Here is a 25,186-nt window from a genome sequence, read left to right on the forward strand (position 1 = left end):
AAATCAGTTTAAATTGTTTTTCTTTCTCTTTCCTAGTAGAATACCATCTACATCCACTCTTCTTAATAGCTTCTCTCCCGATGTTTTTCCCTCAAAAGTCTTTATTTGACATCATTAGCAAAATCGACCTCATGGTGAATTCTGGAAAGTTGGGTACAACTGTGAAGCCAAAGAGTCTGGTTACTTCAAGTTCTGGGGCTTTAAAAACGCAGCATAAGAAGCCCTTTGATGCAATGAATAACATTGTGGCAAATTTGCTGCTCAACCTAACGAGGTAATTCTGTCCAGGGATAGTCGAAAAACTTTATTGTGCTTTTGGTGATATTTTGAATTTTTGTAGTATCATTTTTTAGTTATTCTAAATTGTAGAAGCTGCTTATGTTTTTATTTTGTCTTCTGTCTTCTTTTCTTGGAGTGATCAAGCATAATTTTAATTTCTATGACTCCAAAGTAGCATTTCCCCAAGTATATTCCATGGAATATTAATAGGTATCATATGATGTAAAAGATTTTGTGGTTGACACACTTGAGAAACACGTAGACAAAATTAAACATTTTTTAGCTGTGGAATGTCTTAATCATTTAAACGAACTAATCTGTACCTCCTCATTAGCTGGACCAAAAGATTTCTGTGGCTTTTTGGTATCAGAGATTGCTTTGACATTATTATATTCTAGATTATAGAATATATTAAGCAGATTCTTAAGGAATTTAGTTGTTTCTACAGTTACTAATTATTGATCTATATGTATTTAACTCAAATATAAAGTTAATTTTAAATAGGATATTTTTATATGTGTAATAAGCAACTGTAATAGTATATTGATTACACTTCAGATAATCCAGAAACAAGAATTACTGTAGGGCCAGGCATGGTGGCTCATGCCTGTAATCTCACCACCTTGGGAGGCCAAGGCAGATAGATTGCTTGAGCCCAGGAGCTAGAGATCAGCCTGGGGCACATGGTGAAATCCCATCTCTACAAAAAATAAAAAATTAGCCAGGCATGGTGCTGTACGCCTACTGTAGTCTCAGCTGCTCAGGAGGCTGAGCTGGGAGGCGGCAGTTGCAGTAAGCTGAGATCACACCACTACACTCCAGCCTGGGCAACCAGAATGAGACCCTGTCTCAAAAAAAAAAAAAAAAAAAAAATTTTGGATGTTGTGTGTTATGTTTTATTTTATACATCATTGTTCTGATACTAAATTTCACAAATATGGAAGAAAAGCATGTGTTCTGCACTGAAGAACAGTGTGCAAAAGAATTTGAGAAACTACCTGCTGAATAAATCGAGCTACATTTAAAGTGTATAATTTTCAAATTAAACATTTTCTCATCATTTTAATCCTAACTTTTTAGCTCTGCAAGATTTGAAGGATCCCTTAATATGGACCTTAATGAAATCAGCATGAATTTAGTTCCTTTTCCTCAACTTCATTATCTCGTGTCAAGCCTAACACCTCTGTATACACTGACAGATGTTAACATTCCTCCTAGAAGGTAAGGTGTAACTGTTTCAATTTTTTGAGGCCTCATATTACTTTAAAAAACATTTTTAAGAGAAAAAAGTTTGCAATAACTCTAGCTATTTAATTGTATCATCTTATCTGTGAGAAGTATATAAAATACAGTTGATGACAGCCGTTTTTCCATTAGACCAATGCATCTTTATTTAGAAGTAATTGTTGAAAAATGTCAGTATTAAACTATTTGAACTTTAATGATTAAATGTGTAGGCTTATGAAAAGTCCTTTGAAGTCTGACAAACACATTTGAATCCTAATTGTCACTAGCTACAGGACCTTGGGCAAGTGACTTAAACTTTCTTAGTTTTTCTCATCTGTAAAAATGAAACAGTACCTACCTCATATACTTACTGGGTAGATGAAATGAGAGTTTGTTTTAAAGCTACTATCACAGCCCAGTGCCATAGAAGAATTTCAGATGTAACTTTGTATGTTTTCCAGAACACCTTGCTTTATAACTGTGTGTCATTGTTAAGCATGAAGAGTACATCAGTATACTTAACAAAAAATGTAGTTTTGAAAGATACTGTTAGCATGTATACTGACGATGAGCTTGAAAAGTTCACAGTGGCATTCACAGTTGACTGAGGGCAAAGGTCCTGCCAAACTCTGTAAGGGGACAGTATGTAAATAAGAAAGGAAAAACTAAATTGGCTGAGTGCCGTGGCTCACACCTGTAATCCCCACACTTTGAAAGGATGAAATGGGAGGATCACTTGAGCCCAGGAGTTCCAGACCAGCCAGGGCAACATAGTGAGAGCCTGTCTGCACTTGTAGTCCCAGCTACTCTGGAGACTGAAGTGGGAGGATCACTTGAACCCAGGAGTTTGAGGCTGCGTTGAGCTATGATTTTGACCCTGCACTCCAGCCTGGGCAACAAAGCAAGACCCTGTCTCTAAAACAGATTGAAAATAATGTTTTTAAAGTTTTTGAAGAAAACTAAAGATTCCTTTTTATAATTAAAGTTTTGACAAGATAATTCTATACTTCAGGAATGTCGCAAGTGATATTGGTTAAGTTTTCATCTAAGCCAACAGCAAATGACCACTTTGCCAACTAATAGATAGGACTCCCTTTCTGCATGGGATGCTGGTAACCTTAACAAGCCAAGCACCATACCCAGTGTGTGCAACGTGGTGATTATTAAATGTCCATTGGCATCAGCCTAGCATTGGAGTCTGTGTATTGTTAGATATAAACTTTGTCAGTCACCTTTATTTTCTTTTGTCTTTCATCTTCCAGTTAAAAGACTTAGGTTAAAAGTCTGCTTTTAGGAGCACTACTATGGAGTTTCATCTTTTATAGGAGAGCTTCACATTGTCCTTTGATAATTTCCTCCTGTTAACTAGTTTATGATATAATATACTTTACAAAGTAATAGTCTTAATGTTACAGGCTTTTAATTAGTTTTAGTAGTTTGGATACTGTGAAATAAATAAGGTATACTGAACTAAGTAATAATGATACAAGTTTCAAAAATCAGTACTACATAGAGTTCAGTAATGCTACAGTCAACATTTTGTGGCTACCTGAAATCACCAATATACTGCAGAAGCTTTTTCCCCCCAGAAAAAGAAAACATTACATGATTTCTTCTCTTTTCATATCATCAAGATTGCTTCAAGAAAATTATAGTTATTTAATATTTTTAGAATATGTATAATTTAATATTTTGTTAGTGTAATATTTAGTGTGGTGTATTTACTTATAGAGGACTATCTTCATTTTAGTTATACCTAGAAGAAAGAAGTAATATTTTGTATAAACAATGACACTTTCATTGTTGCAGATTGGATCAGATGTTTTCAGATGCCTTTAGTAAAGATCACCAGCTGCTTCGGGCGGACCCCAAACACAGTCTTTACCTTGCCTGTGCGCTCATGGTTAGAGGAAATGTACAAATTTCAGATCTTCGTAGAAATATTGAAAGGTTTGGTTTCTATTTTTAAAGATAATTTGTGTGTGCTGCTTGGGACAGTGTGGCATAGTAGTTAGTTAACAGCCGCCCTTCAAATTCTAACAGTGCCACTTACTAAAGTGTGACCTTGAACAAACTACTTAGTCTCTTTGTGCCTTGTTTTCTTCAAGTGTAAAATAAGGATAATAATAGTACATAGTTTTGATTTAGGAGTATTAAATGATATATGACATGTTTTATGAAAGTGTTCAGAAAATCATAGCTATACTATTTTTATTATCAGTGCCACCAGTACTACTACTACTAGTAGTACTTCTGATTTTTGTGTTACTATTTCATTCTATTTATAAGAAAACTAGTCTGTTGAATTACAAAGTAAGGAAAGTGATAGTACCTTCATTTGTTTATATCCCTAGATTTCTCCTCTTAAGGAATGAGTTTCTAGCTTCTTGAATCACCATCACAGCCAATTTAATGTTCCCCTACAAAATGTCTCTTAGTTCACTGTCAGACTGTACCATGTTACTGCCAATGGTAAAAAATAGATAACTTAGCACATAAACTAAGCAATTAGAATGATACCATCCATAATGTTCTGGTTTTACTAATATGAGCACTGGTTTAACTAATATGGCAGACATTTTTAGTGCCTTAGTTCTTACCTTTGAGATTTTTTTTTTTTAAATCTCAGATTAAAACCATCTCTACAATTTGTCTCCTGGAATCAAGAAGGCTGGAAGACCAGCCTGTGTTCCATACCTCCTGTGGGCCATTCTCATTCCTTATTAGCTTTAGCAAATAACACATGTGTGAAGCCCACCTTCATGGAACTGAAAGAGAGATTCATGAGGCTCTACAAGAAAAAGGTAATTATTGTACAGCTTTGTAACTGTGTGTGTTTGTTTTGGCGATTTAAGATGTATTCTTAAAAATTACACTATTATAAATCAGAGGTGATCTTCTCTATTATGTGTGTTGTACTGATTATAACTGAAGAGGAGAGGCTCATACTACTTTTACTCTAAATGAGAACATTCATGAGTTTATGGGATTCATTCAATTTGACACAAGTTCTCTTTCAAGTGCGGAGCTGAACGAACTCTAATTTTAATAAGGAATATTTACCTTTTAGGATAGTCGTATGCATTAAACTTCCTGAAATGGTAAATGTTACCTAATTTTTTAATTGATAGGCTCACCTTCATCACTATCTACAAGTTGAAGGGATGGAAGAAAGCTATTTCACAGAAGCTGTGTCATCTTTATCAGCACTCATACAGGAATATAACCAACTGGATGCCACAAAAAACATGCCTGTGCAAGATTTACCCAGACTAAGCATAGCTATGTAAAAAAGAAACCCTCAAAAATATTTTCTTTATTTCACATTGTTTTTTCTGACCCTTCTGTTTCAACATTTTTGTAATTTGGAAACCAGTTTTTTCATATTAGGAAATATTTTTGTCTAAAAGAGTGATTTCTGTTTAATCACAATTTGTTGGTAATACCAATGTGTGAAATTAGTGAAATCTTAGTACCTTAACTTCAAACATTTCTTTTCAGAAAAGTTCCCTTTTCTAAAATTGAGAGAACAGAGTTCTTGAATATTTTGCTGTATTATAGCCTCATATTTAGGCATTTATGCACTAATAAGCATGTCTTCAATTAAAATATTGTATATATTTTTATAATTATTTATAATTTCTATTTTGATATTCTATTTAAGTTATCCTGATTCTTATTTTTGTTGTTGTTGTTGTTGAGACGGAGTCTCGCTGTGTCCCCCAGGCTGGAGTACAGTGGCGCGATCTCGGCTCACTGCAAGCTCTGCCTCCCGGGTTCACGCCATTCTCCTGCCTCAGCCTCCTGAGTAGCTGGGACTACAGGCGCCAACTACTGCACCCGGCTAATTTTTTGTATTTTTAGTAGAGACGGGGTTTCACCATGGTCTCGATCTCCTGACCTTGTGATCCGCCCACCTCGGCCTCCCAAAGTGCTGGGATTACAGGCGTGAGCCACCGCACCCGGCCATCCTGATTCTTTAAATGTAGTTACTGGGAGTAGAACACAGTATAAATATTCCCATGTAATATCCACTAAATTTTCGGGCATAGGTTTTATTACAACTGTTAAGGAGGTTTTGCTTCTTCTTTAGATAACAATTTGTTTGCTCAAAAGAATCCTAATTTGTACACTTAAAATGTATTTGTATTACACTTTTTAAATAATTGCTTTCTTATCAAACCAATTGATTTTATACTAAATGTCCATATTTTTCAACAGGGCTACTTGTTATTGTTCTGCATGTCATTTATACAAATGAACAGAATGTTACTAAGCTTGATATCTTCCAAACTTTGCAATAAACGGCTGTAATTGTTCCAGTTACTATAATCTTCAGTTCTAGCCTTAACATTAATTTATTTTTAATAGCAACTTATATTTCAGATCCACAGGTTAATTTTAAGTTTTATTATTTATATTTCTTTCCTTTGCAACGTAATGATACGGTTCTTGGTCTTTCTTTGTCTTGGAAATTTAATTATTTATAATATTTGATATAAAAAATTTTAGATTGCAGTTGTTAACTGTGGCCGGAAAAGTTGCATTTTCTCCTCTCCAAAAGAAACTGATGTTAAAGATCAGGTAATGAAAAGTCTAAATATATTTATAGCTTAATCTTATTACTGTTCAAGAATTAATCTAGAATTTCACTTGCCCTATAATGATTTATCAACTAATGGGCACCCAGGCTACATTGTCAAATCTAGATTAAATTTTTTAAATTTCGTATACTTTTTCCCCCACAAAGGAGTCTCGCTCCTCCGTGCCAGTGCAGTGGTGCAATCTCAGCTCACTGCAACCTCCACCACCTGGGTTCAAGCAATTCTTCTGCCTCAGCCTCCCCAGTAGCTGGGATTACAGGCACACGCCACCACACTCGGCTAATTTTTGAATTTTTTAATTACAGACAGGGTTTTACCATGTTGGCCAGGCTGGTCTCAAACTCCTGACCTCAGATGATCTGTCCACCTCGGCCTCCCGAAGTGCTGGGATTACAGGCATGAGCCACTGTGCCCAGAGTAAAATTTAGTATGCTTTTTATACATCTTTAGCAAGTATTCCAGATTATTTTGTAAAATATTTTATTGTAAATTGCATATTTTTCATATACAAAATGCTTAGATGGTATCAAATGTCTGCATATTATATAATTATAGGATATATTTTAGAAATGAGTTCAATTTTTAAGTTTTTCAAATTTTATGTATATTTTTAGGATATCTTTTTTTAAAAGCTTCTAATGCCTTAAATGTAGTGATCTAAGAACAGGCATTCATACTGTTTTAAACAAAGCAGATTTGCCACCATTTATACTCACTAATTTTTTTATTATATGACAGGGTTGACTAACTTTTCCCCCATTTGCTTTGTTTTACAGAATCTTGAGCTCAGAAAATATATCTCCAGGTTCTCTGCAGTTTCTCTGACATACACAAGACGTAATCCACAGCATCTTCCATTTAAATGACCCCTCATTTGGGCAATCGAATTGAATAGTAATCATTTTAGACTTATTAGGGATACAGCATCTCTTATCCAAGCATATTCCACAAAAAGTGGGTTTGTAACTCTGAGTACTTGAGCATCCAGAAAAGACAAATTTTTCAGCTTTGGCGAGTTGGAAAGTAGGCTGGCATGTTTTTCCTTTGGGGATCTGAAAAGATACATAAAATGAAGTCATTCTTTAAATTTGATTACAGTAGTTTAGAAAAACAACATGTAGAAATATTTTATAGTACAAACAATTATTTGGAGGCATTAGATTTCCAGCACTCTCTTCTCTACCCTTAAGATCCCCTTCTCATCAGAGGTCTGTCCTCTCTATTCTTCCTCCATCATATTATAGCACCTATTCCCCAATGTTTTTTGCTATCTGTTCTTTACTCAATTTTACAATAAATAGAAATTTCTGTTTTGTTTAATATCAAGGGCCATGTCTTATTAAATATTTATCTAAGACTTAGCAAAGTCCATAACACAGCCCAGACAGTTTTCAGTGGATGGGTAGATGAATACTTATCTTAATCTTTCTTTAAAACTGAATTGTCAGACGGACACGGTGGCTCACGCCTGTAATCCCAGCACTTTGGGAGGCCGAGGCAGGCAGATCACGAGGTCAGGAGATTGAGACCATCCTGGCTAACAAGGTGAAACCCCATCTCTACTAAAAATACAAAAAATTAGCCAGGCGACGTGGCAGGTGCCTGTAGTCCCAGCTACTCGGGAGGCTGAGGCAGGAGAATAGCGTGAACCCAGGAGATGGAGCTTACAGTGAGTTGAGATCCGGCCACTACACTCCAGCCTGGACAACACAGCAAGACTCCGTCTCAAAAAAAACAAAAAAAAACAAAAAAAAAACGGAGTTGTCAACTTGCTAATATGATAGAGAATAACTTTGGGGTAAGAAGGATTGTGTAGCATTTCTAAAAATTACCCTTTTTGAGACAGACTTCCTGCCTCGTTCAAGAAGTAGGACCAGCTCTAGTTATACCAAACAATCTTAGGGTAAATATTTTATTGTAGTGTTTTAGCACGTTTACTATGTGAGCATAGAGCATTTTGGAAATGGTGTGGCTTCCTTCCAAGTTAGTGATATATAACTAAGATCAGGATTTCTCTACTCTGATGTTCATAATATCTGTTTTCATAATTATAGTGTAGCAACCAAAAGCTTTTATTCATTAACATAGAAAAAAGAAGTTAGAATCTGCTCTGGTTGGTCAAATTTTCCCCACAACGTGCAGTTATTACCTGTTTTCCTCTGAAATAGTTTGACTTTAAGCATTATAACGAGATGGTTTTATTTTTCTAAGAACTAAACACCATCCCTCCCTCCAAAACACACACATGCTTGCTTTTCAGGAATCTCTTAATGTTGAATTAAGTTAAATATATTTAAATGTTACCTTTATTGTCTTCAATATATTGCTGTCACAAGGCTGAATGTAACACAGTCTTTTCTCTTTTCTCATTTCACAGTTGCCGTTTTCATTGGTCACCCTATCAGATATTCCCATCCCACATGATCTGGAGCAGGGCGTCCACTTTGTTGCTTGCACAAGACATTTTTCTTTCCAAATAAGTGGGAGATTTCTATAAGCTAAAACAAAGGGAGAAAAGTACATATGTATACATATAAATGTACTTGTATAAACAGATAATTTTTAATCATGTTTAAGCTAATGTTTAAGGAATCTGAATATTTTTGTATAACTCAGAATAAAAGAAGTTGATGGTCTAATTTATCATTCTATCTCCCTCTTTCCCAACCCCAAAATTAACTTTCAATCAAGTATTACACTCCAACCTCTTAGGAGGAATAAAAATACTTTATCCTTGAAAAACTGAGAAGATTTACTCATCTGCATTTTTCGGCCTCGCCTGTCCTCTGAATCCTAAGCCTAAGCTTATGTTCCTGCCGAGCTGTCCTTTCCCTGGTTCTTGCCTGCTCATTTCTAACAGTCGTCGAAACAAAAATTAGAGAATCTGAGATATTGATCAGAACAGTATGATCTTAATGTTAACTTTCATAATATGTTAAAATCTAAAATACAAAAATTATATTTGAGACCAGATTTCTTCCATTTGTTTGAATCTAGTCTTTTAGAAAACTAATTAACTAATGCTATACTGAACTAAACTAATAGTTTATATGCAAAGTCATTGCAAGTGTATAATTTCATTCATTCAACTTAGTTGTCACACTCCCTATGTTCTTAGGCCCAAAGCACTCTCCAGTTGGGTAGGATTTCAAATTACTTATGAAAAAACAGAATGGATGGAGCAATAGATGGGTCAGTGAGTGAGTAGACAGAGCCCCTCCAATGTCTGCTGCTAAGGGAAAATAGAAGGGGAAGAGAGAATGTAAGAGGGTATAATAATGCTCCCATTTCCATATAAGGTCACTGGGAGCTTCTTGTTATGAATGAATCAAGCCCTTGGCTCATTTTAAGCAAACTACATAGTGACTTACTATCTCAAGGCATTTCCTTAAGGTTAATGTGCATCTTGAAATGAATGCTTTGGGAGTACAGTTGTGATTTGGGTCTGCACAGCAAAATTCTGGCTATATTACTTCAAAAAAATCAATTTAAAACTTGAAAAAGACCCAGAAAAAAAAAAAAAAAAAGCCTTCTTCATAAGAAATAGTCTCTTTAAAGTATGTGCTCTATTTTAATTGATACTAGGACACTGCTTTCAGTGTTATTACAGTAAAGTCTCTTGCAATTGCACATAGAACTGAGGAGAGGAAGCAGAAATGTGAAGATACCTGGAAGGTAGACAACAGTTTAAAGACCTCAATGCAGGAAGCAGATTAGAAGCTTGGCACACATCTGCAATAAATAAACGCAGGTTAGATTACCGTGTTACCAGTAATCCTACTTGTTAAACCAAGAGCTGTAGTTCAGGAATTTACCATTCATTAAAAAGCAAGAAAACTAGAAGAGATTGTTTAAACAAAGCTTAGTGTTTGGTGAGCATTGAAAAAAGCATGAGGGCATTATGTCATTGCATGCTTCATACTGACCTAGCAAAAGCTAGATTCCAACCATAGACTATAAATTACTCACAAATATATCTTAAAAGTATGTGTTTTTGTCATTATGGTTAATTTTAAAAGCCAAATTCTCCTGTGTGGGCCATAAATACAATTTCACAGTTAAGCAAAGAAGAGACATTAGACTGAACATATACTTCATTTGAAGCACATCTAGCTCTAAATCGCAAATACTAGAGAACACTTCAGGAGATTTTCTCGTGTTACCTGACAAGTCACTAACTACCAAGACTGACTCTCTGATGCCTTTCCCAACCAAGGTCAAAGTGAATCCACTGAACTGCTCTAACTTCTAAAATGAGATCAACCTGAACGTGATCCAAAGGGCTTCGCTTGTGGAAAACTGCTCTAAGGTAGCCTTTCCAGGGAAGTTTATGCATGGGTTCTAAGAGCCTTATATTGAATCGCTAAAATCCAATGCAGAAAACTAACTGTTCTGTACATTTTGAAAAAAAAAAATAATAAGGATAGGGCTTATAATTTCAGAGGTTTTAGAGCATTAACACTGTCATGCTGTCAACTGAACACGTCTAGTAAATGCAAATTCACCACAACCTGGTAAATTTGTTTTTCTAATTAACTGACAAAACTGGAGTTCCTTTTATAGAGTTAGTTTTTAAATATCTAAAACTCATTTCTCTGCTTATGGTTGCCTTTATTAAATATTCACTTAATAAAAGTGAACTTATGAGTTGTTAACACATACAAGTATTCTACATTTCCATGGCACCTCTCACTAAGCTTTAAACTTGAAGAAAAAGCCATTCTTGATTTCTGGATGAGAACACAGAGATGTGAACAAGAACCAGACTTCGATGTTACCCCTTCCGAGTCCTTCCTCTTCTATACTTTATTTGCTGGTGGTTTTGAAACTCCTGTTCCCAAAATATGCTGATGCTTAAATAAAATGCTAACTTAGAGCAGACCAGGATACAGGGTTTACGAATATACTTAAGCTGTTTGCAAATGGTCAGGTATACAAGATGAGTAATGAAGAATCATACTTCAGTTTTCTGAGTACATAGATACATGGGTAACCTACTTAAAAATGCCTCTGTGCGTGTGTGTGTGTGTGTGTGTGTGTGTTTACAGAGAGAGATTAGCAATTGAACTTCAATTTCAGAGTGAATGAACGGACTTCCTATGAAATTTCTATTTTTAGAAATAATATTTACAAGTTCAAAATATGTGTCAGTTTTTATTTTTCAGCAGTAGCCTCTGATTTCTGCCTGTATCACATAGAAATGTTGCCTTTTAAAATTTGGGGAAGTGGATGGTCAAACTTCTTGCCCATAATAGAACAATACAAATAAGTTATTCCAGGGTACATGTGAACAAAATTTGGTCAATTTTCCTGAGAAGAGTTTGGGAATAAGCAGAGGTGTAAGATTTTAGAAGAGCTTCCTGACCTAGTAGATCTTTTAAAAATGTTTTTAAATGTTTCACCAGAAAATTCTAAAACATTATAACATCTCCTTTTCAGACATTTATCCCTGTCTGAGGCAAAGATTGAGTAAAATGATACACTCAAACTATATCTCACTCTGACCACCAATCAGTAAGTCCTTACTGAGTACTTATGGTACATAAAAGGAACATGAAGGAATACCACCAAGGTCATACATGAAAAATAGCTGTACTTATGAGCACCTGGCATTGTTTTGTAGCTTGTTGAAAGCTGCTGTAGTAATGGTTCCAGGCCACAGTTTGACTGATCAGACTTCTTTCCACCTTTAGCTCCAGAGCAGTGACTGTCAGCCAGCTTTGGTATGAACAGAGGCGTGCATCCAATGGCGCCACTCACACAGAGGCAGCTAAACAAGGGGTTGGGCTGAAACACTTGGCCATTATGATAATGTACCTGGTTGAACTCGCATCCAACAGCTACAAGGTCTGAAAAGAGAAAAGAGCAAAATTGCCAAAGAAGCCATAACCTGTGACAGTGTAGACCTCCAATTATAAACCTAAGAAGAAATAGATTATCTCCTGTATGAAGTATAGCTCTCAACTTCTTAGGTTCCATTTGGAACCTCCTTCATGGGACATCTGTAGAAAGGTTTCTAAAGTGAGGCATTTTCATTATATTGTAGGCTATACACCCCACATGATCACTTCCAGAATTAAGACCAAGTAAAGATCCTGTAAAATCACCGTAAGAATAGCAGTTGATAATAAATCTGAGATAGGTTGATGTCTCGTGAGACCGGTTTTCCCAGACATCCAACAATAGGCTAGGATATATTCTTAGGATAAGTGAATGTCTGAAGAAACTATACTTTAGTTAACTACAGAACTGCAAGGTACTGACGGGTTTTGTTAAGAGATTGTAGGAGAGTTTCACTTCCTCTGAGGGGTATTCTTGACCTTCTGGATAGGCTCTTCCCCAAGTGCGGTCCTCTAATCCCTTGGCAGTACCTGAGACAGTTTTAGGGAATCTGCAAGGTCAAAACTCTTTTCCAAATACTAAGATGTGGCTGGCCTTTTACACTGTGTGAGTATTTGCACTGGTGTACAAAAGCAACTGTAGCTAAAACTGAACTGCTGGTGCCTTGGCATGAATCAAACTGTAGAAGTAATCTTGTCTTTTTCCTTGCCAGGTACTTATACTTTAAAAGAGGGAGGAGTTTTACCTAAGAATATCTTTGATGGCATAGTAAAAAGTATTAATTTTATTAAATCTTAATCATCAAGCACTGGTCTCTTTAATATTCTATGTAACAAAATAGGAAATATACATAGAATATTCCAGTGAATAGCTGTCTTGAAACTTCAGCAAATGACTGTCTCAGGGAAACTTAAGGAACCACGTCATTGGTAAAGTTGTGAGCTGAGCTAACCACTTTTTTTAGTGGGAATTTTACTTGAAGAAATGACTGATGATAAACTGGTTATTCAGACTTGTGTATTTTGGAAACTTTTTTTTTGAAAATGAGCAAAGTGAGCCTGTCACTTCAAGGAAAACAACTGTGACAGCATTTTTTGTCAATGCGAGAATTCAAGATTTCAAGGAAAAATTCAAATTTTGGAAAACTTGTATCCATCACTGAAATCTTTATATTTATCCAATATGTAGACTTTTCTGGTGAGGATGACATTAATGTGATTTTTTTAGATGTTACGTAATTAAGTGTATCAATATTTTGAACATCTCTACAACACAGTAAACATATTTTCCAAATGAACAATGCATAGAATGGCAAAATTATGCATGAGTAAAAGATCTATTCCAAACGGGTCTTGGATAGACTGATGCATTTTAATGTCACAGAGTTGAAAGTTCATTGATGTGGTTTCAGATTCCATGATGCAGCTAATTTTTAAGACACTATCACTTGTCAAGTTTTAACATAATATCAATAAACATAAAAGTATATTCACAATTATCTGAAAAGCCTGTTAAAATATTCCTCCCTTTTCAAATTACATATCTGTGTGATGCCAGATTTTCTTCACATATTTCAACCAGAAAAACACATAGTAACAGATTGAAAGAAGCAGCAGATGTGTGACTCTCGCTATCTTCTATTGAGCTAGACACGAGAGAGATTTTCAAAACATGTAAAACAATGACACTCTTTGACTAAATTTTTCTTTGGAAAATAAGTTATATGTTTTTTCATAAAAACATTATTCTTACTAATCTGCAATGGGTTTATTCTTTTTAAATGAATTAATAAATATTTCTAAATTTCTAATCCATCAAATATCAATGGATAAAACCCACATAAAAGCTCTTTAGGTCCTCATTAATTTCTTAGAGTATAAACGGGTAATTTTTAGACTATAGAGGGGTCATTTCTAAGACTATAAAGGGGTCCTCAGATCAAAAAGTTTTTAAAACGTTGCTCTTGATCAGGGATCATCAAGTTTTCTGCAAAGAGCCAAATAGAAACTACCTTAGCCTTTGCAAGCCAGAGAGTGTTTGATGAAAACTACTGACTCTGCCATTGAAAAGCAGCCGTAGACTCTACGTTCATGTGCCATGTTCCAATAAAGCATTGTTTACAAAAACAGGCTGTTGGCTAGATTTGACTCTCAGGTCATAGTTTGGGGCCCTAGTTATAGATTATCCCCATTCCTATCCTCGTGGCTATGCTCTGTTAAAAGTCTCATCACATTTTGTGTGAAATTACTTATGGAAAGGTCTGACCCCTTAATATTTGATTCTCTGAGGCCAAGGCCTGTATCTCTTGTTTTCCCTGTCATGTCCTCAGTTGCTGGCCACAGTGCTTGGCTGTGTAGTGGATGGTCACTAAGCGTTTGTCGGGTTAATGAAATAACCTGCCCAGCTTGGGAAAAATGGGTGTCCTGAATGCCACATTGTTTGATAGGTCATGTTTTCCTTATAGGATTCCAATAAATAACATTTTTGAGAGCCCACTGAATACTAGATACTGTGCTAGGTGTTTTATGTCATTATTTTATTTGATCCTCCCAGCAACTCTATAAGCTAGGAAGTACATATTATGTAACTGAGGCACAGAGAGAATAAACAACTTGATCAAGTGTATTCAGTTAGCAGAGCAGTCAGGACTTGAACCTAGATCCCACATTTTTAACCATACAATACAGTGCTGGCAGGGGCATCAGGCTATCAAGCTTGAGGACTCTACACATTCAGCGTGACTCCAAAAATAGGCTCTCATTCCGTGGCTCATAACCAAACTTCTGATTGTAATTTGCCTTCCTGCTTAGACTTTTCTGCAGACGGACTAAACTGCCCAGGTGACATGAGTGTTTCTCTTTCCTTAGAAATTTTATTTTTTTATCCTAAATAATTTGGCATCCTGAAATAGTGTCAATGTTTAGATGATCTGAGTCAGTCTCCAGAGCCTAGTCACACAAGGCTGAGGGTCAGATTGTGGTTTGGGGTGACCTCACCTTTTTTTTTTTTTTTTTTTACAAATCTGCTGAAGTAAAAAGCACAGCAACTCAATCATTAGTTGGCAAAGCTGAGGTTAAAGTTGTATCTCTGAATACTGGGTATACATTCTAATATTTTCAAGCAGATTATTTTTTGTTATAGAAAAGGCCGAAGTTGGATTGTTTTTGACAGTATTAACAAAAGCTGCCATTTTGTAGCACTTTAAGAAGTCAGACTCTAGATAATTCCTTTTATTTTCTATCATTAAAAGCAATTACCTGAGAAGAACTGCAAGATCACCTCAATGCAATGAAAATAGTGGGTTTCTGAATGTGTGTAAGCATCTGCTAACTTCACGTAGTATCCAATACAATGGAGGCAGTCCCACTGGTGCATGAAAACTAAACCCACCTCATATTTAGCCAAACTAAGCTGATCACTCGAAGCTAACAATTGCAGGAAAGAAATCTGTCTAGACTCAATCTTTTCCAGCAGGTCCAGAAGCAGACACTTACATGCACACACTCCAGTCTCGTACCTAGGCCTGTCTACTGAGTAGTCACAATACAGCCCTTTGTGTGGGTCACAGAGGTCAGCTTCATTGCAGATTTCCCCTGGTTGCTTGGCACAGATTTTACAGCATCCACAGCCGTCTCTCACCAGGCTCACTCCAGGAGGGCAATGGGGCTTCTGATGAGGGCATTTGCAGGGCCAGTGACAAAACTGTTTACGCTGATGTGCATCTGACACTTCTCCAGGCCTTCCTTCGGCTGTTGTATCTAACGGTCCAGTGCCCTGTGCCCTGCAGCAGAACTTCATTTGATAATAAAGGTGATGTTAGAAATAGCTTCTCTATGTAATAGTATAATAGGAATAGAAGATTTCCCACAAACAGGTAGTACACAGTGTGGTGAGTTATAATCATTACAACACCTATCAGCATTTGACAAAATTACTCTCCTTAAACTATTCTTCACTCAGCCTCCCAGACTCTTGGAGGCTCTTATTCCACTCTTATTCCTCCTTTCTCATTGACTGCTCCTTCTCACTCTCCTTTGCCAGTTTCTTCTCATCCTCTTTAATCTATAAACCTCAGAGCCCCATGGATAAGGCCTCTAAAGTATCTTCCCTCACTAATATCTCTTATCTCCAACTCATACCCCTCTTCTGAACTCAAACTGCCTACTTAACATCTCCACTTCGATGTTTAATAGGCATAGCAAATTTAATATGACCAAAAACAAGCCCCCAAGCTTCCCCCAAATCTGTTCTTCCACATACTTCCCCATTTGAGCAAATGCCAATGTATTTCCAAAATACCTTGATATTAGATCATGCTTGACTCTTCTCTTTCACATTTTACACCTAATTCCATCAATAAATCCTGTTTATTACACCTTTAAAAATACCCACACCAATTATTTATTGATGCCCTCTCTGTTACCATCGTAATCCAAGTCACCATTGTTCACTTAGATGATTACAACAGCCTCCTGAAGGTTCACCTTGCTTGCTCCTTTGTTCACTTGACATCCAGAATGATTCTTTTAAAACAAGCCAGTTCATATCACTCTTTGCTCATATGGAGTGCATTCCTCATGGCTTCCCATTTCAGTGTAAAATTCAAAGTGCCGCCATGGCCCTGCATCATGTAGTCCCCCTCCCCATATTACTTTGCCCACTGCCACTCACCACTTTGGTGCCCCCACACCAGCCACACCAGCGTCCTTGTTCTCTGACTCCAAGCACACTCTGCCCCTAGATATCTTCACGGTTCACTCTTTTTTTTTCTTTTCTTTTCTTTTTTTTTTTTTTTTTTTGAGACGGAGTCTCGCTCTGTCACCCAGGCTGGAGTGCAGTGGCCGGATCTCAGCTCACTGCAAGCTCCGCCTCCCGGGTTTACGCCATTCTCCTGCCTCAGCCTCCCACTGGGATAGGGTGCTTGCCCGGCTAGTTTTTTTTGTGTTTTTTTTTTTTTTTTTTTTAGTAGAGACGGGGTTTCACCGTGTTAGCCAGGATGGTCTCCATCTCCTGACCTCGTGATCCGCCCGTCTCAGCCTCCCAAAGTGCCGGGATTACAGGCTTGAGCCACCGCACCCGGCCACAGTTCACTCTTTTATTGTCCTCAGGTGTGTGCTCAAATTTCTCAGTGAGGCCCTCTTTGACCACTGTGTGAAAGGGCACCCTATCCCAGTCCTTTCGCCATAGAGTTTACCACCTTTCTTACTACCTACACATTTCAGTTGTTTACTTTCTGATACCTGCACCAAGAATGTAAGCATCTTGAAAGCAAGGTCTTTGCCTAATGTCTGTCTTGACGACTGCAATCTTCATAAATCACTTTGGTTATTTCAATCAACCTTCATAGCAACAGTGTGCAGTGGTGATTATACCATGCGATAGGCAGATAATGGTCCCCTCAAAGATGTCCATGTCCTGATCCCTGGAGCCTGTGCATATATGTTACCTAAAACAATGAAGGGGAGTTTGCATATGTGATCAACTTAAGAATCTTGAGGTGCCGGGCGCGGTGGCTCAAGCCTGTAATCCCGGCACTTTGGGAGGCCGAGGCGGGCGGATCACGAGGTCAGGAGTTCGAGACCATCCTGGCTAACACGGTGAAACCCTGTCTCTACTAAAAATACAAAAAACTAGCCGGGCGAGGTGGCGGGCGCCTGTAGTCCCAGCTACTCGGGAGGCTGAGGCAGGAGAATGGCGGGAACCCGGGAGGCGGAGCTTGCAGTGAGCTGAGATCCGGCCACTGCACTCCAGCCGGGGCGACAGAGCGAGACTCCATCTCAAAAAAAAAAAAAAAGAATCTTGAGGTTATCACTCTCGATTATCCAAGTGGGCTCAAGGTAATCACAAGTATATTGGGTCCACCAGGGAAGGAGACAGGCATGTCAGAGAAGATGCAATGGCAGAAGCAGAGGTAGAAGCGATGCTGTTGCTGAAAGCAGTCATGGTCCTGGGAAGTCAGACAGCCTTTAAAAGCCAGAACAGACAAAGAATGGATTCTCCCCTGCCGCCTCCGGAAGGGCGGCAGTCCTGCCAACGCTTGATTTTAGCCCTGTGAGACCCACTTTTGGACACCAGATGTCCAGAACTGTAAATAATCTTGTTGCTTTAAGCCATTCAATTTGGTGATTTCTTACAGCAGCAATAGGAAACTGTATACTCCATTTTATCAATGAGGACCCTGAGACTCAAATTATTTAAGTTGTCCTGTGTAACAGATCAAGAGGTAGAAGAGCGATTTAAATCAGGCAGGCAGGTTCCAGAGCCTAAGCTCTCAATACTTACCCTCCTTCCTTTCCTAGTCCAACTCCTACGGCAACCCAGCTTTGATACTGAGCAAATCACCGAATCTCTGCATCTGTTTCTCCAGGCTAGACCTCATCCCTTAGGCTTACCACTTATTCATTGCTACTGGACATATGTACATTGAGGTTCCACAACTACCCTCCCCCTGACAAACTGCTCCTCAACCTGCAGTTCCCATTTTAGTGAATGGCGTCACCATTCACTCAGGGCCCCTAGTCAGGAAGCTGAAAACCATCTGGATTTCGTCCTCTCCCTCATCCTTCACACCTGAAAGTGTCTGAACTACAGGAAAGGTGAAAGCACTTACAGCATTCAGGGCCTTCCTCGTGTCCTCGTGTCTTGTAGTTCTTGTATGCATTAGGTTCCAGAAAGTTAAAGTGCCTGCAGTTCCCTGCATATATGATGCTGTTCCTCCTGCCTGGAACATTCTGCCCAGACCCTGTTCCTTCTTTTTTTTTTTTTTTTTTTTTTTTTTGAGGCAGAGTCTCGCTCTGTTGCCCAGGCTGGAGTGCAGTGATGCAATCTCGGCTCACTGCAAGCTCTGCCTCCCGGGTTCACGCCATTCTCCTGCCTCAGCCTCCTGAGCAGCTGGGACTACAGGCGCCCGCCACCTCGCCCAGCTAATTTTTTTGTATTTTTAATAGAGACGGGGTTTCACCGTGGTCTCGATCTCCTGACCTTGTGATTCGCCCGCCTCGGCCTCCCAAAGTGCTGGGATTACAGGAGTGAGCCACCGCACCCGGCCTGTTCCTTCTTCATCTAGTTATCCTTCAAGGTTCTGTTTCAGTATCATCTTTTCCAGAAAGGTTCCTGTAACTTCCCCGCCTTGCACGATTTTAAACTGAAATTACCCATGTAAGTGCCTATCTCTTCCACTAGCCATAAAGTTACCCAACCTCAGGTGCTTGTGGTTTGTTTGTGAGCATACCACCAGCACTTAGCACAGTGCCTGCCAATTCACTTATGTAAATAACTCTTAATGTTTATTTGATGGAACTGGGGGCTGTTGAATTGATTCCTAGATCTAAGTCAATCTGCACCTCAAAAACTCTACATTTAGAAGTATCTGTATGAAATTCCACCTAGTATTAAACACTCAGCCTTTTTTCCTACCACTGGTAAAACACATATGCCCCAGTAAAGCGTAACATTTCAGCTGCCGTTCAAAAGTTGCATGCATAACATGAGAATGGGTTTTGATGGGGAGGATAGGACACTGCTGGGCTTCTGGAGAAGGAGCAGGGGAAAAGGAAACACCAAAGTGGAGAAGGGAGTAGAAATAGTAAAGCTAGAATCCTAAAAAACATTTAAACTTAAAAATTTTTGCCTACTCAGTTTTGCGTAGGATCAGCTATAGCTACCAGTGATTCAGGGTGCGAGGTTCTGTGGCCTCTTTGCTGGTCTCATGTCCATGAAATCTCTTCAGTGCCCCCTCTTAGCCCACCTCTCTAAGGCATTTGACTCTCCTCTACCTTGGATTTCATTACATCTGGTCCCCCCAATACACCCCTTACTTTTCAACGTACTTTCTCAGTCTCCTCCACAGGCTCCTGTTACCCTGAATTTGACTTAGATTTAGGCCTATTGGTGTTTCTTAGCTTAATGTATTGCTTGCTTCACTTCACACACTGTCTCTTGGCAACCTCACCTACCCCCTTGCTTTCAGTTTTCATCCTATGCAAGTTTGAAATCTAAATTTCCAACCTGGACTTCTCCACTGAGCCCCAGACCCATGAGCTAACTCCCTACTGGACATCTCCACCCAGATGTCCTCCAGGAAATACTCAAGTCCAAAAGTCATCATTTTTCACTCTTCAAAGTCTGGAGTCAGGAATCTGGATTCATCTATGTCGTCTTCCTCTCTCTCACCTCCTGTGGCCATTCAGTGACCTATCCTATGTATTCTATTGTCCTTGTCTTCCCAGAACCAGAGGCTCTTCCCCATTTCACTGCTACTAAGTAAGCACTATGACTACGAGTTCCTGACTGGTCTTCCTCCCTCCAGAATGACTTTTCAAGTGTATCTACTACATTGCTGCTGGAGGAATCTCTTTAAAGAGCATGTCTGGTTATATTACTCCTCTCCTTAAAGCCCAATCAGGGGTTCCCCACAGTCTATACTGGGCAACCTAAACTTCTGGGCCAGGTATCCAAAGCCCTCCCCTGCCTACCTCTTGAGCTTTAGCTCTCACACACTCTCCTTCCATGGCTTGCCATTGACTGGACTCCCTGGGTTGGTTTTCTCCTCCCTGCTTTTTCTCGTGTTCTTTCTAATGAAAGGCACACTCCCAAAACTGCCCCCCTGGATGCCTCTTTATCTCTCCAGTTTTGAAGCATTTCCAGATCATCTCTGAGGTCAAAAGGTAACACTGTTGACATCCAAGGATAAAGAGAAAATCATAACAGTAGACTGAGAAAAGCATTACATACAGAATTACATTAAATATGAGGTCTGACTTCTCATCAAAAGACAGAGGAGGAGGAAGAGATGGGGAAGAAGATGCCCAAAGACAATGTTGAAAGGAAAAAAAAAACCCAACCTGTCAACCCAGAAATATATGGCCAGTGAAACTATCTTTCAAAAATGAAGCTGAAATAACCTGTAATCCCAGCACTTTGGGAGATTTAGGCAGGTGGATCACTTGAGGTGAGGAGTTCAACACCAGCCTGGCCAACATGGCAAAACTCCATCTCTACTAAAAAATATGAAAACTTAGCCAGGTGTGGCGGTGTGCACCTGTAGTCCCAGCAACTCGGGAGGCTGAGACAGAGAATCGTTTGAACCCAGGAGGCAGAGGTTGCAGTGAGCCGAGACGCGCCACTGCACTCCAGCCTGGGCAACAGAGGGAGACTCCATCTCAAAAGAAAGAAAGAAAATCATAATAGTAGACTGAGGAAAGGGGGAAGCATTACATACAAAAGTACAATAAAATGGAGATCTGACTTCTCATCAAAAGAAGGAGGAAGAGGGAGAGAGAGAGAAGAACGAGATGCCCAGAGACGATGTTAAAAGAGGGGGCAGGAATCCTGTCAACCCAGAATTATATAGCCAGTGAAACTATCTTTCAAAGATGAAGGTGAAATAAAAACCATTTCTGGGTAAACACAACCTAAGAGAAATTGTTGCTAGCAGATCTGCTTCACAAGAAATACTAAAGGAGGATCTTCAGTCTGCAGATCTTCTGTTATGATAGTAACTTAGAAATACAGGAAGAAATGAAAAGGCCTGGACATAGCCAATATGTGGGGAAATATAAAGAATCTTATATTTTTCTCTTTTCCTCAGACATATTTTGATTGTTTTCGACGGCAAAATTTCAAGACAATACGCGGCACTAGAATGGTGCAATAGAAAGAATAAGCATTTTGGCAACAGATCCGAACTTTGCGAGAGCTCTGTGATCTTACAGAACTTCCCACCATTTGATCTCCTCTGTAATATGGGATTAATAATGCAGACCTTTAAAGTTGTTTTGATGATTAAGATTTATTATTATGTAACCCCCGGCACCCTTGGGCCGGGCGCAGTGGCTCACACCTGTAAACCCAACATTTTGGGAGACCGAGGCAGGCGGATCACTTGAGGTCAGGAGTTCAAGACCAGCTTGGCCAACATGGCAAAACCCTATCTCTACTAAAAATACAAAAATCAGCCAGGCATGGTGGTGCACGCCTGTAATCCCAGCTACTCGGGAGGCTGAGGCACAAGAATCACTTGAACCCAGGAGGTGGAGGTAGAGCCGAGACTGCGCCACTGCACTTTAGCCTGGGCAACAGAGTGAGGCTCTGTCTCTAAATAAATAAATGAAGCACCCAGCACAGTATTTAGCATATAGCAGATATTCAGTAAATGCTAGGTATTATCAGGTATTTTATGAATTTATGAATTCATAAAAGCAAAGTTAAGCACAAAATAATCCATTCTTACCTCTCTGTGTGTAACACCTTTCTGTGTTTGCTGTTGTTTATTTTATACACATCTCTCTGTGTTGGAATACTTGCTGTCTAAGAACATGCAGCTGCTCTCAATCCACAATGACAGGCTTTTTCTCAAGAACAGTGGAATTGGAGACACAGACAGGGGAGTGAGCCCCTCCACAGAACAGCAGCAATGACCTAGACCACTGACATTCTTGCATGACTCTTTTGAGATCGTAAATATCTCTCTATATGGTATAACAACTTCCAATTCCTTGTTTTCTAAGATATATCCACTACTTATGGTCCCAATCAACCACTAACTCACAGACACGCCTGTGTTTTCTAAATCACCAGATTTCAAAACTCTGTCCCCTGTCTACCGTGTAAATAAATCAACAATTAAGTCACCTTGTTTTCATCTTCTTATTTAAAAAGACTAAGGCAATGCATTGCGCATAGTAAGTTAAACTTCCCTTTGGTCTCTTGCTTGAAATATTTCCAAGCCTCCATAGACTGCTTCCCTTTCAGGAAGTGAGAAACACATGGACTGAGAAAAGACAAAGTAAGACAATGTTTTAAAAATGCAAATGTTTGTTCCAAAGTGCCGCTTTCAAACAAGGACAGGCTTAACTGGAAAAAGCCGCTGTCAAAATTCGTTTTTCCAGGGGCTCTTTGCACATTTTGCAGACAGCAATGGAAAGTTGAGCCTCCGCCTGGAGCTGGCATGGAGAGACACTGTTTCCCACACTGTGCCAGGCTGTGCCTTAGACTCCGCTACAAAAATATATAGGAAAGCGTGGGGCTGTTCAAACATAGCGAAAGGAGGCTTCAGTGCCGTTACCTGAAAGGGAGAAATGTTTTACATTTCTTTCGTGAAGCCCATGAACTAACACAGAACTTTATTTGGAAAGAAAAATGGCTTCGTATTTCTTATGAAGTAGTTGCACAAGCCATTGATCCTCCCGCTTCCCCATCTTCGTTTTGTTTAGTTTTGGCCTGAAGAACTGAGGATGGCTGTAGTCTCGGGAAGGGAGAGAGTCGAGTCGGGGGAGAGGACTTACCTGTGCCAGGCCAGCAAGCAGAAGAGTGGAGAAGAGGAGCCCCTGCATGTCGCTGGGACCGTGGAGCCACCCCGAGGGGTCGAGAAGTCGCCGCTTGTTCATTGCTCCGGGTACACAAAGCTCCCCTGTCTCCTCTGCAAACCCCAAGCTCCTCTGCACAAGAACACACACCCTCCACCTCCCACACTACCGACTCTCAGCCTGCACTTTTATTTTTAAGGATCTGTTTTAATACCCTGTTTACTTTCATGGGACTCTTCTAATACCTGCCTTCGCTGTGAGCGTGTCACAGGTCAGGAGCGGGCGAGCACTTTCCTCCCGGGACTCACGAGGGCAGGGCAAGTAGTGACTGTTCTCGAAGTGACTGTGTGACCTGCCCCCAACAACGGGTGGGGTCCCACGTCATTCCCTTCCTTGCCCTCAGCTTCTCCATCTGTGTTTGCCCTGCTCCGGGTCCTCTCTGGGCTGCCCCCCCCTCCCCCTTCATCCTCACCTACAGAGTGCACGCCTGGCCCCCCACAGGACCCATCACAACCTAGCCCTGGCTTTGCACCTCCGTATTAATGGCAGGCTCTCGAGGGACCCTGACTCCCCTAGCTCAGATTCTCTCGGAGGCACCCACAGTGCCCTGAGCTCACCTTTATCCCAACACCTTTCTCATGCCAGGCGGACTCTGAGTGGAAAAAATACAGATGGAGCAGGGGAACGGACTCCTACAGTATTTGGCCTGAGAAACGCCTCTTTTTGTGGCCACAGTTCTGTGCCAGACGACAATGAAGTTAACCTCCATTTTTCCTGGCCTAATATCAAACAATTACACTGGTAGCAATCATTCATTGAATGAATTAAGAATAAAAATAAGCCTGGCCAATATGGTGAAATCCCATCTCTACTAAAAACAAGATACAAAAATTAGCCAGGCGTGGTGGCGGGTACCTGTAATCCAAGTTACTTGGGAGGCTGAGGCAGGAGAATTGCTTGAACCTGGGAGGCAGAGGTCGCAGTGAGGGGAGATGGCACCATTGCACTCCAGCCTGGGGGACAAGAGCAAGACTTCGTCTCAAAAATAAAAAGATTAAAGATAAAATTTTGACAGGTTTGTACTCCTCTTCTTCATACTCACCTGCCTGAAACTTGTGGCCACCAGCCCATCTCCTCCTATGTCATCACGTGGGACCTTTGCCCCATGTTCTCAGCCTGGGTCTGTGTCCCATCTTCACTTGCCGCTACCGTGGCGCTTTGTCCCTCTCAGGTCCCTGAGGGGTCCCACCTGCCTGCCCCCAACCCAAGGCCTATTTCTATTTCCTTTGATCAGTTACCTATCCTGCCTTTTCCTGCTGCCTTATCTATTCTATACACATTGCTCACCTTTGTTTCTGTTCAAGGTAGTCACTATTGTATAAAGACAATGTCAAGCCTCACGTAGGTCTGAGCTGAGGGCCTGGGAAAAACGAGGTTGTCCTCTGCCACAGAGAATCTGGTGTCCCTGGAGAACCACAGACACCCTAAAACCTGCAGATCACACAGAGCTTACTAAGGAGTCAGTTAAACTCTAAGTATACACACATCGAACAACAAGGAATACCCACTGTAGTTAGGGTGTCAACGCCTTATCCTGCCTCCCTAAGAAATAAGACAAAACCAGAGAATGGAGTAGTGAAGAAAATGTGTCTGTTTTGGTTCAATCTGACCTTTTTCATTTTATCTCCTGGTAGCACCATTGATCTGTTGGTTCCCAGCCTGTGATTCCCACACCACACCGGCCGTCAGGATGGATAATTTCATGTTTCTGGTTTGTCTATGAAAAGCAGAGGAGTCGCAGCCCAACACTGGGGTATTCATCAACTGTGTCTCTCCAGCTCCAGCTCTCCCGGTTCCACGTAGAGTAATGCACATATCTGTGTAATGTTTGGATTTAAGGAGTGTCACCCTCCTCCCATTTGCTGTCTA

General features: G+C 39.7%; 2 protein-coding genes across 4 annotated transcripts in view; one reads left to right on the forward strand and one right to left on the reverse strand.

The window, feature by feature from the left end:
- Nucleotides 1-5,127, forward strand: part of TUBE1 (tubulin epsilon 1) — a 16,110-nt gene extending 10,983 nt beyond the window's left edge. The window contains exons 8-12 of one of the 2 annotated variants that reach the window (XM_023219041.1): nt 99-274; nt 1,360-1,500; nt 3,316-3,456; nt 4,136-4,310; nt 4,638-5,127. In XM_023219041.1, coding sequence (XP_023074809.1) covers nt 99-274; nt 1,360-1,500; nt 3,316-3,456; nt 4,136-4,310; nt 4,638-4,796 — 792 coding nt within the window. In that variant the 3' untranslated portion in view covers nt 4,797-5,127. Of the gene's footprint in view, nt 1-36; nt 275-1,359; nt 1,501-3,315; nt 3,457-4,135; nt 4,311-4,637 lie in introns of both variants that reach the window. The other variant, XM_023219042.1, reaches the window with a different exon arrangement.
- Nucleotides 5,128-6,630: 1,503 nt separating this feature from the next.
- CCN6 (cellular communication network factor 6) lies at nt 6,631-23,535 on the reverse strand. 2 transcript variants are annotated; one of them, XM_031935536.1, is made up of 6 exons: nt 23,237-23,535; nt 15,446-15,743; nt 11,717-11,959; nt 9,779-9,842; nt 8,415-8,608; nt 6,631-7,162 (listed from the first exon to the last, which is right to left on the reverse strand). In XM_031935536.1, exons 1-5 carry the CDS (start codon nt 23,336-23,338, stop codon nt 8,602-8,604), a joined length of 714 nt encoding a protein of 237 aa, XP_031791396.1. In that variant the 5' UTR covers nt 23,339-23,535; the 3' UTR covers nt 6,631-7,162; nt 8,415-8,601. The 2 variants fall into 2 exon arrangements, with proteins under 2 accessions (XP_031791396.1, XP_023074815.1); XM_023219047.3 differs by lacking the exons at nt 9,779-9,842; nt 23,237-23,535 and having other exon boundaries at nt 15,446-16,555.
- Nucleotides 23,536-25,186: the final 1,651 nt, after the last annotated feature.

This window comes from Piliocolobus tephrosceles, chromosome 5, assembly GCF_002776525.5.
Source record: "Piliocolobus tephrosceles isolate RC106 chromosome 5, ASM277652v3, whole genome shotgun sequence".
Taxonomy (NCBI): Eukaryota; Metazoa; Chordata; class Mammalia; order Primates; family Cercopithecidae; genus Piliocolobus; species Piliocolobus tephrosceles.